Here is a 14,495-nt window from a genome sequence, read left to right as displayed (position 1 = left end):
TAGCCACCATAGCCTATAAAAGGAGGACCTGGATGGGTTTCCTAACCATCTCAACTCACTCCAGCAAATCCATACGAACTGAGACAGCCAGCCCCTCTCCACTCATATATTCTAGTGTTTCCAGCAACATAGCAAGGCTTAAACCTTAGCTTGAAGAACAGACCAGCGGTGTGGTCTAGAACGGTTCAACTGAACCAGTAGCTGAAGATTTGAACTGACCTGAGCAGAAGTTTTTCTCTTCCTTTCTTCTTTTGGGATTTTTCCTTTATACTGTAATACTGCCAGAAAGTGTGTAATGAGTTCCATTTGGTGGGCCTTCGTGTTCGCTGAACGCAGACCCACACCAGGCTCGTCGTATCCTAGAAGCTATTTGTCTGTAACCTACCAGCATACTCAATTCACTTGAGTAGGGACAGATAACGCTTTAGGACAGCGTTTCAGACGTGCTTCAGCCTGTCCTGATTTCTGATTATTTTGCCTTTTCGGTTTCCACATTATACAGAAATATATTAATCTGTATAATTTTCAACAATCTTAAAGCGTTATTTCCTGATGGAAGCCGACAGTGTTTCATCCATCAAGTTGATGAATCAGGACTTAATACGTCTTGACCGGTTCGATGGAACCAATTTTACAGGATGGCAAGATAAGCTGAAATTTCTCCTGACGGCACTGAAGATCTATTACATATTAGATCCAAATTTGCAAGCATAACCTGAAGCATCTGACAACGACACACCTGAACAAGTAGCTGCCCGCATCAAAAGAGCCTAAGATGAACTCTTGTGTCGAGGACACATTCTGAACGCTCTCTCCGACCGCCTGTACGATCTGTACCAACAGACGTCATCAGTAAAGGAGATCTGGGCCGCTCTGGAATTCAAATACAAGGCTGAAGAAGAAGGTACCAACAAGTTTCTCATCGCCAGGTATTTTGACTTTAGCATGGTAGATAATAAACCGCTGCTGTCCCAAATCCAAGAACTGCAGCTAATAGTAAACAAAATCAAAACGATAAAAATCGATCTTCCTGAATCATTCCAAGTCGGGGCAATAATCGCCAAATTGCCACCGATGTGGAAAGACTATAGAAAGAAGTTGCTGCATAAAATCGAGGACTACATACTGGAACAAATCCAGAAACACCTCAGGATTGAGGAAGAATCCCGTAACCGCGATAGAAAAAATGGTAACGAGAATACCTCGTCCAAGGTACATGCTGTAGAAAACACTAATAACAAAAATCCCGAGAAGGACGATTCCCTGAAACCCAATAAAGGGAAATTCAAGAAGAACACCCAAAAGAAGAACGAAAAGTTCAAGGGTCCATGCCATATTTGTGGAAAAACTGGGCACTATGCTCGAGTATGCCACTATCGCAAATCTAAGAAAGAGGCAAATGCAGTAGAAGAAAGCGATATCGTGGCTATGATCACTGAGGTGAATACCATCCAAGGTAAAGTTTCAGGTTGGTGGTATGATACTGCTGCTACTGTACACGTGTGCTATGACAAATCAACCTTCAAAACCTATGAAGAATTGACTGATGGTCAAGAAGTCCAAATAGGTAATGAAGTCCGATCGAAGGTCGTCGGCAAAGGAACTGTCGAACTGATATTCATTTCTGGAAAGAAAGTGATTCTAACTAATGTACTTCACGTCCCAGACATGAGGCGAAACTTAGTTTTTGGGGATCTTCTGGGAAAACCAGGCATACGGGTGGTGTACGAGTCAGGTAAACTAATTCTGTCTAAAAATGAGAATTTTGTCGAAAATGGATATACTTGTAACGGAATGGTTAAGTTTTCTCTGAATGAAAGTAGTACTTCTGCGTATATGGTTGAATCTGCTGGACTATGACATGATAGACTAGCCCATATAGGGTATAGTACGTTGAAGTTCATGGCTAAGAATGGTTTAATCTCATACACAGATAATAAAATCGAAAAATGTGAAGTGTGCATAAGATCCAAAATGACAAAGAAACCTTTTCCAAGTGTTGAAAGATCGTCTCAAATATTGGATTTTATGCACAGTGATATCTGTGAGTTAAACGGCATTCTTACTCGTGGAGGTAAACGGTACTTCATAACCTTTATAGATGATTGCTCTAGGTATGTGTATGTGTACCTATTAAAAAGTAAAGATGAAGCATTAAACATGTTTAAAATATATAAAGCAGAAGTAGAGAATCAACTAAATAAGAAAATAAAAATTCTCCGTAGCAATAGAGGAGGAGAATACTTCTCCAATGAATTCTATAATTTCTGTGAAGAACATGAACTGATACATCAATGTACAGTACCATACACACCTCAACAAAATGGTATAGCTGAAAGGAAGAATAAAACATTAGTAGAAATGGTCAACTCAATGCTGATAAGAGCAAAGTTGCCACTAAGTCTATGGGGAGAGGCACTGCTTGCAGCATGCCATATAATAAACAAAATTCCATCTAAAAAATATAAAATATCTCCATATGAAACATTGAGAGGTAGAAAACCTAACCTACGATATCTAAAAGTGTGGGGGTGTCTTGCATATTGCAGAACCCCTGATCCAAAAAGAACTAAGTTAGGACCAAGAGCTATTAAGTGCGCCTTCGTAGGGTATGCACAAAATAGTAAAACTTATAGACTTCTAGACATAAAGTCTAATACAATAATAGAATCAAGAGATGTTGAGTTTTTTGAGAACTCACTATCCTTGGAGTCAAAGGATAATGAAATCCAAACTCCCAATAGAGAACCAGATAGCACAGCTCCACAGATGGTGAAAGCTCCTATTGAGCCTCGTAAAAGTCAAAGGACAAGAATAGAGAAGAGTTTAGGAGATGACTATATACACTCACAACGTGTTATTTTTCATCTTGTAGAAGGAGATAGAGAAAATGTTATAAGAAAAATACCTATAGTAATGACTATAGAAGATGATCCTAAAACATATATAGAGGCCATATCCTCTAGAGACTCAGCTTTCTGGAAAGAAGTTATAAACGATGAAATGGAATCTATACTATCAAATCAAACATGAGAACTAGTTAACTTACCTCCAGGTTCTAGACCCATAGGTTGTAAGTGGGTATTTAGGAAGAAATATCACACTGATGAGACTATCCAAACCTTTAAAGCTCGACTAGTAGTTAAGAGTTTTAGACAAAAAGAAGGGATAGATTACTTTGACACATACTCTCCTTTAGATAGGATAACATCCATTAGGATATTATTTGTGCTAGCTTCCATACATCATCTTCACATCCACCAAATGGATGTAAAGACTGCATTCCTGAATGGTGACCTCAACGAGGAGGTATACATGGAATAACCTGAAAGATTCGTTCTACCAGGAAATAAAAACAAAGTATGTAGATTAGTCAAATCATTGTATGGATTAAAACAAGCACCAAAACAGTGGCATGAGAAGTTTGATTCCAAAATACTTTCTCATGGTTTCATGCATAATGTAGCTGACAAATGCATATATTCTAAAGTAAATGGTAGTTACATCGTTATTGTTTATCTATATGTTGATGACATGTTAATAATTAGTAATAAAATGGAAGGTGTAACTGAAACAAAAAGATTTCTATCTTTCGTATTTAAAATGAAGGATCTTGGATAAGTTGATACCATTCTTGGTATCAAAGTTAAAAAACATTGTGAGGGTTATGCTTTATGTCAATCTCATTATATTGAGAAACTAAACAAGTTTAACCATCTAAATATAAAAGAAGTAAAGACCCCATTTGATCCAAGTATCAAGCTAAAAGAAAATACTGGAAGAATAGTTGCATAATTAGAATATGCGAGTGCTATAGGGAGTCTTATGTATGCTATGCAATGCACTAGACCTGATATCGCATATGCTGTGAGTAAACTTAGTAGGTTTACTAGTAACCCCAGTACTGAACATTGGAATGCAATAAGTAGAGTAATTGGTTACTTAAAAGCAACCAAAGACTTAGGATTATTCTATTCAGAGTTTCCTGCCGTATTGGAAGGATATACGGATGCGAGGTGGATATCGAGTGAAGGGGACAACAAGTCTACTACAGGGTGAGTATTCACCCTAGGAGGTGCAGCTGTATCTTGAGGATCTAAGAAACAGACTTGCATAACGCATTCGACTATGAAGTCTGAATTTATAGCCCTGGCTGCAACAGGCAAAGAGGCTGAGTGGCTAAGGGATCTTCTATTAGAAATTTTTTTCTGTGTAAAGCTTATATCGGCTGTGTCACTACATTGTGATAGTGAAGCCACATTAGTTAGAGTCTATAGCGGGACTTATAATGGTAAGTCTAGACATATTAGTCTTCGACATGATTATGTCAGACAATTGATTCGAGATGGAATTATTGTTATTTCTTATGTGAAATCAAGCAATAACCTGGCAGATCCATTCACTAAACCTCTACCGAGAGAGGTAGTAAAGGCTATATCTAGAGGGATGGGGTTGAAACTCTTCAACCAAAGTTCCACCAGTGATGGTAACCCAACCTAAAGTCAAAAAATCTCTAATTTTGAGTTTAATGGGTAAGAATAAGTCACTGATATGTGGAAAGTTTTTCAGCAAAAAAAAAATAAAATTATAAAACCTCATCCATAATAAATAAGTGTTGAGCGTTACGATAGAGGGTTGAGTCTTAGAACTCTTAATGGAATCCTGTCTATAAGGACACGTATCTTATAGTAACGAAGATACTGGAAGGATTTCACCTATATGAACGCAGAGATGGTGCCGTCTCTCATGAGAGTTAAGAGTTTTTCTCTCGGGATCGTTCATGAATTAGGATAAGCACATGGTCATTAATTGTGCTAAGCAAGATTTTGGGAACTCTAACAAACACATAGCGAATATGTGTGTGGTATTTCCAATTCTGTTATCAAGGAATAACTGGTTCAAAGCTGCGGCTACCAGTCATTTCGACAGAGTTTTAAAATACTTACACTAAGGAAAGATTGAAATCGAAAAATATTTTTCTTTATGCATATAAGCAAATTATTCTGGCAGTATTGTTTAACCGAGAAAATATTTTTATAAAAATCAAGTGGGGGATTGTTGCAAAAATATTAATTTTAATAAAAAAATATTTTAATAAAAAAAAATATAATATAAAAAGTTGTTTTGAAAAACACTTTTCTACGGATTTTTTGGGAATAGTCCCACATGGAAAAGAGAAGAGAAAAACTTGTGGTTTATATGAAGGATGTGGAGTATTATAATATTTACCTACTTAGTCCGTGGACTATGGACCTTGCGTGTTTCAGTGCGTAGCACTGGAACACCTGCGCTTGGGCTCGGGCTCGGTCTCGGTCACTGTCACGGTCACGGTCACGGGCTCGGTGCGAGGGCATGGGCATGGGCATGTGAGGCAGTGTGGCTGTAGAGGCGCTAGTGGCGCACTTTGCACTTCGTGACCTTAAGCGAATCGGAGCGAGACGTGTGCGAGTCGTGGTGCGACTAAGTGGCTATGGCAGGTGGCTGGTTAACAGAGAGACTAAAGGACTGGGAGAGAAATCTCTCAGTATAAATAGAGGGACTGAAAAGAGCTATTGCAGCAAAAACTGTAACAGCTGACCCATTAGTGCAGGGTCCAGCTGTAACTGCTGCATGGCTAGCTCAACAGTTAGAAAACAGCTAGCTGTTGTCTCACGACAGTCAGCATGTAGCAGCTTAATGGTCCATGCTCAACAGTCAGAAAACGGCTAGTTTTCCAATAGCCAGAAATGACTTAATGGAATTTAAGTCTCTGGACCATAACCCCCTAGCCACCATAGCCTATAAAAGGAAGACCTGGATGGGTTTCCTAACCATCTCAACTCACTCCAGCAAACCCATACGAACTGAGACAGCCAGCCCCTCTCCACTCATATATTCTAGTGTTTCCAGCAACATAGCAAGGCTTAAACCTTAGCTTGAAGAACAGACCAGCGGTGTGGTCTAGAACGGTTCAACTGAACCAGTAGCTGAAGATTTGAACTGACCTGAGCAGAAGTTTTTCTCTTCCTTTCTTCTTCTTTTGGGATTTTTCCTTTATACTGTAATACTGCCAGAAAGTGTGTAATGAGTTCCATTTGGTGGGCCTTCGTGTTCGCTGAACGCAGACCCACACCAGGCTCGTCGTATCCTAGAAGCTATTTGTCTGTAACCTACCAGCATACTCAATTCACTTGAGTAGGGGCAGATAACGCTTTAAGGACAGCGTTTCAGACGTGCTCCAGCCTGTCCTGATTTCTGATTATTTTACCTTTTCGGTTTCCACATTATACAGAAATACATTAATCTGTATAATTTCCAACAGGATCGTCCCCCATGGACATGACAAATTCCAAGCATAAGGGATGATCATCAGGTGGGCCATGCATGTATATTGAATACAGATCGTTGGTCATTACGTTTCTAAGACAAGTGTCGCCTGCATGAAGACTGTACCGGTCTGAATATTGGCCCAAGGGATGTTAACCGAGGGAAGTGGATTCGACCTCCCACACGCATGGCATCCGTGCCCTGAAGCGTCCAGTCCATCTCACGCAGCCTTCTCTATCCACGAGCGAGCACGTTTGCCATATACAGGCCCTTTCATTCCTCGGGTGGGCCACAGTGTACAAATCAAACAGATGGTTTTAGAATGAGATCCGATGAGCAGAATAGCGTGTCGTTTTGCCTATGGCTGTCTTCACGCGTCAATGAGATCCGACGCACCGGAAGATTGGCACGTGTAGAGGTGCGTGTCCACGGTGTTCATGTGGGGCTGGACGCAAATTTCCTAGAAAAGTTTAAGTGTGGGAAAGCCGTACAAAAAAAAAAAAAAAAAAAACTACGTGGGGCCCACCGTCACGTGTGTGCGCAATATCACTCCGTCCATCATTTGCATCCAAAACCCAAGTGGTCCACAAGTACACGATAGAGATGAGGACCCCCTACCGTTGAAACCTTCCAGGGGCGAAGGGTATTTATATGCCATCCAACCCGTTTATAAGGTGATTCACATGAGTATTAGGTTTAATTCCAAATATGAGCTTGATCCAAAACTTGGGTAAGCCTAACGAAGGTTTTAATGGTAGGCATCCCTATCCCCACCTTTTGGTCCGCTCGTGTTTTGGATTGATCTGATTCTTTTGATCACGTCGTAAAATGAGCTGGTCCAAATTATGGACGGAGGGGATGTCATACCACATGACGGTGGGCTCCACATAGCTTTTAGCTGCACGGGTTCCCTGTTGGAGGAAATTCCCCTACTGTGGAGCGGGCAAACCCCGTCTATATAAACCCCGCCGTTCAAAACCCTTTTAGGGTTTAAGCACCCATTTCTCTATCGGAATTTCGATGGCTGTCGGGTTGTTGATTTCAAGAACAGCATCTAAAACCTTAACACGATCCCTACTTTCTCCTCCTCCAACAACCGATCATCTCTCTATTTCTCCTCTCGCAATCTCTCGATGCCTCCGAAGCCTCCACTCGTTCGTCTCCGATCGATTCAATTTCCAGAACCATGGCAGAATCCTGCCCTCTAATTCCAGGGCCGTTGCCACACGCTCGGTCCTGATGCAAGATGCCGCCACAGAGGCCGTCTCAGCCTCACTAGCCGTTGATAATCGTGTCCCTGCGACTGTAATCACTGGATTCCTAGGATCCGGAAAGGTTAGCGTTTTATTCTTTAACATTTATTTGTAGAAAATTTGAATTCATGCTCTAAATTCCGGAACTACAACGGTTAGGTTTCCTCAAATCTTCTTTCATCGGGAAATTCTACAATGCTCAGGCTGAATATTTGTACTGTAAAGTTTTGGGTTTTCAGCTTTTACAAGTGGGGCCAATGGTTTAGTGATACTTAGCCATTGATACAACAGAACCAACTGTGGATGGCCCATGCATGGAAACTCTTCGAGTTGGAACTCCTAACCATTCAATAGGTGGTGCAAATGAAAATGCCACTATGGTTCACATTCAATTGAAGAAGGCTAAATATTCTATAGCTACGATCTCTAGCCTGCGAGATGTCTGGTGCACGGCCCATCCAGGATAAAACCCATCATATCAATGGATTGGATCACTGAACCACGGCCCCACTTTTACACAGAGGGAAAATCTGAAAGTGCTATACAAACTATCGGCCGAGCATTGTACTATACCTCTTTTCATTTATCATATTGGAATTTAAATGTATGCTGTTGCCCATTTGACAGTTAGTGATTTTGAACAAAGTTCAAAAAATCATTTAAAAACATCTCCTTGCTGGATGAATTTATTGAAATACATTTCAAGGGCTGTCAATGGGCCAGGCCCAGACTTTCCACATTCAAAATTTTGAATAGGGTCAGCCTGATGGGCCCTGCTCAAACAGTTCAAAATCCAGGCCTTGGACAACCCCAGGCCCTGCCAATTGAAAACCCTATACATTCCAATACATTATGATACATCCTGATGTTATTAACCTTGACATGATATTGAATTGCTTTGAATTTTTCTGGGAAGGAACATATTGACTATACTATGGTGCTATTGTGTGTATCAGGATGTATCAATGGTACAAACTAATACAACAATAAATTTTAATACATATCTGTATCACGAGAGGAACATTTGTATTGCATCGCTGGATGAATCTATCGCAATCATAGTTTTTAAGCTTGATTGGATTTTCATTCAAGTTGATGAGAAACTCGTTTTTGTTGTTGTTGTTTTTTTTTGGATCAAGTTGAGTTGGATTTTGCTAGGGTTTTCAGATTTTTGACAAACCTTTCATGTTTTTATTAATTTATACATTATAAATACTTTTATATTTAAAAGTAATCATAAAATTTTGAGTTTTGACTTTCGAGCTTTGTCCGAGTCTTTAGTCAACTTGACCCAATGCACTTTTGTGCCCATTCAAGTTTTCGGGTTTCTAAACTATGATCATGATAGATTCCAGATATGATATAATGCATTCTGATGTTTTCCCCCTGATTTTGAGAAAGTAGTGGACATGTAATGGTGAGTCAGCAAGATAAGCAAGAAATGATGATCCACAGGAATTTTGATGTTTCATCTTATATTTTCTTCACTAATCTTTCATGGGTTATCATAGCGGATGTGGGGAGCTACGATATGTCTGTGTTAGGGAGCACTGCAAAGGAAATGTTTTCTGTCGGAATTATGGGATCTCTGACCTGACAATATGCATGGTCCGTTTGGGATTTCAGTTTTGTACAGGTGGGTCTTATGGTGATCTAGGCCGTGGTCTGTTGACCATGAATGACCGTCCCTATAAATCAATTATCACCTTGATAGGACAACCAAACCTTGCAATTTGTGGCTTGTAAATCAATGGCTGAGCATTATCGACATTCAACTAAAATATGTTCCAAGGTCGGAGGCTAAGATTTTCCAATGTGGGATTCTTATGGGGCCTGGTCCATCCATAATGGTGCCCATCTGACTGATGGTCTGGATCACTTAACCATGGTCTGCTTTTGAACAAACTGCAATCTGACTGGCTTCGCTCTAAGATCATAAATCCTGCTATTTTCTTGTTTATGCTTGTTTCGATGAACCCATGAAGCTAAAGATTTTCATCATCTGTTGTTTCACTAAAAACTAGTTTCCATGCAATCAAGTTATTTGACTATTAAGTGTCTATGACAGACCACTCTCCTCAACCACATTTTAACTGCTCAACATGGAAAAAGGATTGCCGTCATAGAGAATGAGGTACCCATGTTTCCTGTCGTCGTTTCTAGATTTGCTTCAACTTTTGCAAAATGTTATTTTATTTTATTTTTAATTCACCACCTATAGTCTAGTTGGCATAGGGTCTGTTTCTACAGATACATATGTTGACACTTATTTTCTTTGTATTTCAGTTTGGGGAGGTGGACATAGACAGTTCGTTGGTTGCGAATCATTCATCTGTGGCTGAGGATATTGTCATGGTTAACAATGGTTGCCTATGTTGTACTGTGAGAGGGGATCTAGTTAAAATGCTTTTGGAGTTGGTCAAGAAAAAGCAGGATAAGTTTGACCATATTGTTATAGAAACAACAGGTATTTATTGCTTTTTATGCACCAATGGGAATAAACTTTGGGAAGTATGTTATTGAAACTGTTTCTTGACAGGGAAACATAGGTTCAGTTTAGGCTAGCATCTGGTTCTGTTCTCACCTCAAATTTATAAACTGATCAATGATTGTATTGTTGAAATTTCACCTAGATTCTCCACTATATTCATTAGCAAATACTTCATTATAAAATTGTTTCATACATGTTTGTTCAGTGTGATAGAAGCTTGGAGTTTCACTTTCCCTCCCTGTGTCTTATTGCCATTGGAGATTTTATGTGATGTTACATTCTTCCATTCATTAAATGGTGTTCTAGTTTCCAGTAAAAAGTAGTGGATTGCAATAGGTGCTGCTTTTTGAGACCTTGATGGATTCATAGAATTCTATGATATCCTCTTTGCAGGCCTTGCAAAACCAGCTCCTGTAATTGAGACATTCTGTACAGATGACCTGGTTTCACGGTATGTGAAACTTGACGGTGTTGTTACTTTGGTTGACTGCAAGCATGCTATGCAGCATTTGAATGAAGTGAAACCGAGATGGGTGGTGAATGAGGCAGTAGAACAAGTTGCATATGCAGACCGGATCATATTGAACAAGGTGAGCATACATGCACTACAAAGTACCATGTCTTCTTTTTGTCTGATTCCACTGGAATCATCCCTACGCATGGAGCTTATGTGCCCCTATTTCAATCCATCTATTGAATTTTTTGGCAGATAGATTTGGTAAGTGAGGCTGACTTGGAGGCAATGACTCACAAAATTAAGGTCAGTATATTTTCTCGTAGATGGACGCCCGCACCATCTTTTGCTGAATCTACTGTGCTCTCTCCTCTCTTTGATCTCCTGATACATGTTTGTCATTGCAGCATATCAATGCGATGGCACAAATTAAACAAGCTAAATTTGGTGTTGTTGACATGGACTTTGTTTTAGGAATTGGTGGATACGATCTTGATAGGTCCGTGACATGGCTTTATCTAGTGACTTCAATCTGTTATTCATCAAAGAGCATCTTCTTATGATGTTTATTACAGCGAGTATAACTACATGAGCTCCAATTTCTAAAGCAGCTTGATGTTTGCGGTTTTGCAGAATTGGGACCGAAGTTCATGCAGATGGATCCCATGATACAACTCATCATAAAGATGGTGGTCATGGTAATTCTTCATATCTAATGTAATTATGTTTTATTTTTTTAATTCATGATTCCAAGTACTAGTTATGTTTACCCAAGGTTTAAATAATGGTGTTATGGCCTTATAACAGCTGGCTGTGTGATCATGATATAAATTATAATGGTAATGGCCATTATGAAACAGCAAAAGTGGAAAATTGAAAACTTCAGGCAAAATAGGAAAATAATGCCTTTCTTTTAGCATAAAGCGGTGTTATAATCCATTAAAGTAAGGGCATTAAATTGATTAAAAAACGAGCCGTCTGTTTTTTTTTTTTTTTAATTTATAACAATAAACTGTACATGATTCTGGAATTTTCTTACACCAGAACACCATGAAGGACACCATCATCATGGCCATGTACATGATTCTGCTGTCTCCAGTGTCAGCATAGTTTCTGAGGGTACTCTGGATCTGGACGAGGTAACCCCCCCCCTTTTCTCATCAAGAGCATTTCTTTTCTTCTATTTTACCTATGCCAATGAGTCACTTTGATCTTATGCCTGACACTGTTATTTAAGAAAAAGAAAGAAATTTCTATGTATAGAAGGGGCTGAGATTGCCCAGAAGAATTGGTGTGCAGCCTACATTCCTTTTTTGGTGATATTTGTATGCCTCCAAACCGAAACCATGGTCATTTCAGGTCCAACTTCAAATGTAGCGGATTGCAATTAGGGCTTTGGTTGTAATTACTAAAAACTCGTGACCGTCACTTTGCTCAATTCTATCCATATTGGATTGGATTTTGGCAATTTAGTTCAACTGGGCATCCATATGCACCATAATCTTTTACCAAGTGCAGCCGCGCCTCGCTGTGTTGGAAGTCCTAGGAGGAGACGGAAGAACTCCTTTGCCTTCTCCTGTTCCAAAGATGCCAGAATTTGATGAGGCATTCAAAGTCAAATGGTTTGTATCGGGGATGACAATTGGTGCAATGTTGAGTAAGGGAGGCAAGCGTGTGGCATTCTTCAGTGAAAAATTGAATGAGGCCAAGAACAAGTAGTACTCAGCATCTTTTTTCTGTTTCACATGAAAGGGTTCTATTAAAAAATGAAAGTCAGAGGAGGTTGCAGAAGTGTGATGTTCCTGGAGAAGTCTATCTCGCATTGTTGGAGGGTGGGAATCGATCCAAAGTTTCCCCCTGCTTGTTCTATATTGGAATCCACTGATTAATAATTCTCAGAGATTCAACTGAAGCAGTTGTTCCTGCCTCTTCAATAGTTGTTCATTGTTTGACAAGAGCCCATAAAGGAAGAATGGTAGCAGTGCCCTGTCTTTCCCATCTCAAAACTACCTAGCCCATTTGTTTAAAATGCTTGTAAAACAGAATTAAGCAATATTACAAACATTAGTGTCATGAATCATTTTGCAACTACTTGAGTGATGTTAGGGGTTCTGTAACTGCTTCCAGATGTTGATAGACCTGTCTTTTCTCCCTTACCAGACTCCAACGCCACTAACAATGAAAATACTTATCTTGGCAATAACTATGATTGGGTATAGAATCTCTCTACATCATTAAATCAAATCACTTGTCTCCGGGTCAGCAGCTACATGTCCTTCCCATTTCTTATTGGGCTGCAGTCCAGTGGTACCGGTACAACTGTAAACTAGGAGTCCATGTGATTATTCACGACATCCAAGCCGTCCATCAGATACGTTGCCTTCCGTTATACCATCAGCCACGGAACATGGGACAAGTTGAAAGGGAATGCCCATCCTTGATTTGCATGGGGGGCCCACAATGTTGTTTATACACGGAATCCAGACTGTCCAGACCTTTAATTTTCCACGGATAGAAGGGTTAGGATAAAAATCAGGCTCTTCCGACGGACCCTTGATTTGTGTGGGGGGCCCACAATGCTGTTTATATGGAATCGAGGCTGTCCAGACCCTTAATCTGCCATGGATATAAGTTTAGGGCAAAAATTAGGCTGTTCTGCAACTCAGGTGGCCCCCAGTGAGAATCATGACTTGGCGTCCCTTCCGACCTTGTTCTCTGTGCTGTGGCCCACCAGAATTTTGGATGGGTTGGATAGGATACATACACCATGTGGTCCCCACATCTGCTTGCTGCCACTGTATGTTACCATCACCACTGGAGCTAACACCTCTTTCTTATTTCGTTTTGTCATGGAGTATTATTGAACTCACCACTACGTAATTTCGACTAATTGTGTATTTTTTGCTTGCTAACCAGGTTAATGACTGGCTAGAGAGGCTGGTCGATGAGAAAGGGGATGATTTGTACAGGATGAAGGGAGTTTTGTCTGTAGAAGGTTTCAATGAACGTTATGTCTTTCAGGTCCTCTTTTCGCTCCCCTCCCTCATGCTATTTCATATGTATATATTATTGTGAGGGAAGTTAAATAGACTCAGATGCACAGCTGTTTTCTATCTCATAATTTTTTCCTTGGTCCTTCAGGGCGTACATTCCACCCTTGATGGCTGCCCGGCCAAACCATGGGGGCCTGATGAGAAAAGGATGAGCAAGCTTGTATTCATAGGGAGGAATTTGGATGAAGCTGTGTTGAGAAAAGGCTTCAAGGGTTGTTTGGTATAGAAGCTTCTTTTGACGGCTTGTCAGCAACATACTATATGGCATTGATCTCATACTCAAATCACAACTTACCATGATCGATTCTGGATGTTCAACTGCCCTTCCTCAAGAGCCGTCACAAGTGTAGCTTCGAAGACTGTAAGCATTCAGATCTTGGAACTTGAATCGAATCATGGGCCATTGGTATCATCCTTCTGTGGAGAATTTTCGGAACTGCCCACATGCTGATGAAACATGACAACCTAAACGGTGATGAGGATGGTGGTGATGGTAGGAAGGATTAGGAGAGACCGTTTGTAACTTCAGTGAGTAATCTTGGTGCAACATATTCAGAACCGAACCTGTTATATAACAAATCTGTTACTGGATATTTGCGGTAACCAGATATTTTTATGTCGTGAACCCCTTCATGTGATAGGCCATCCCCAATGTCTCCCTAATGGTTGCAGCCAACTAAAAGGTTGACCGGAGCCAGCATTCCTCTTAAACACAATGAGAAAACTGGATTAAAATACATATACTTTTATTGAATTTAAACCAATAAACAAAACTAAGGGTACATTTAGCATGAAAATTTTGATAATTTTAATTTTATTTATTCGAAATATAACATATTCTTGATTTAACAAATATTTGTCGTAAAAAAAATAATAAAATAAATGTTTTATTGACTGAATGGCTGACCTATCTTAAATCATATTATTATTATTAACCT

General features: G+C 39.8%; 1 protein-coding gene across 1 annotated transcript; it reads left to right on the top strand.

Annotated features, from left to right (window-relative positions):
- The first annotated feature begins 7,220 nt into the window (after window positions 1–7,220).
- Window positions 7,221–14,171, top strand: LOC131232563 (uncharacterized). Its single transcript, XM_058228876.1, has 10 exons — window positions 7,221–7,641; window positions 9,628–9,693; window positions 9,846–10,026; window positions 10,444–10,640; window positions 10,760–10,810; window positions 10,912–11,003; window positions 11,138–11,202; window positions 11,549–11,643; window positions 13,421–13,525; window positions 13,646–14,171. The coding sequence occupies exons 1-10, from the start codon at window positions 7,327–7,329 to the stop codon at window positions 13,781–13,783; spliced, it is 1,305 nt and encodes a 434-aa protein (XP_058084859.1). The 5' UTR covers window positions 7,221–7,326; the 3' UTR covers window positions 13,784–14,171.
- The last annotated feature ends 324 nt before the right edge of the window (window positions 14,172–14,495 follow it).

This window comes from Magnolia sinica, chromosome 18, assembly GCF_029962835.1.
Source record: "Magnolia sinica isolate HGM2019 chromosome 18, MsV1, whole genome shotgun sequence".
Classification (NCBI taxonomy): domain Eukaryota; kingdom Viridiplantae; phylum Streptophyta; class Magnoliopsida; order Magnoliales; family Magnoliaceae; genus Magnolia; species Magnolia sinica.
This window is presented reverse-complemented; position numbering and strand designations above follow the sequence as displayed.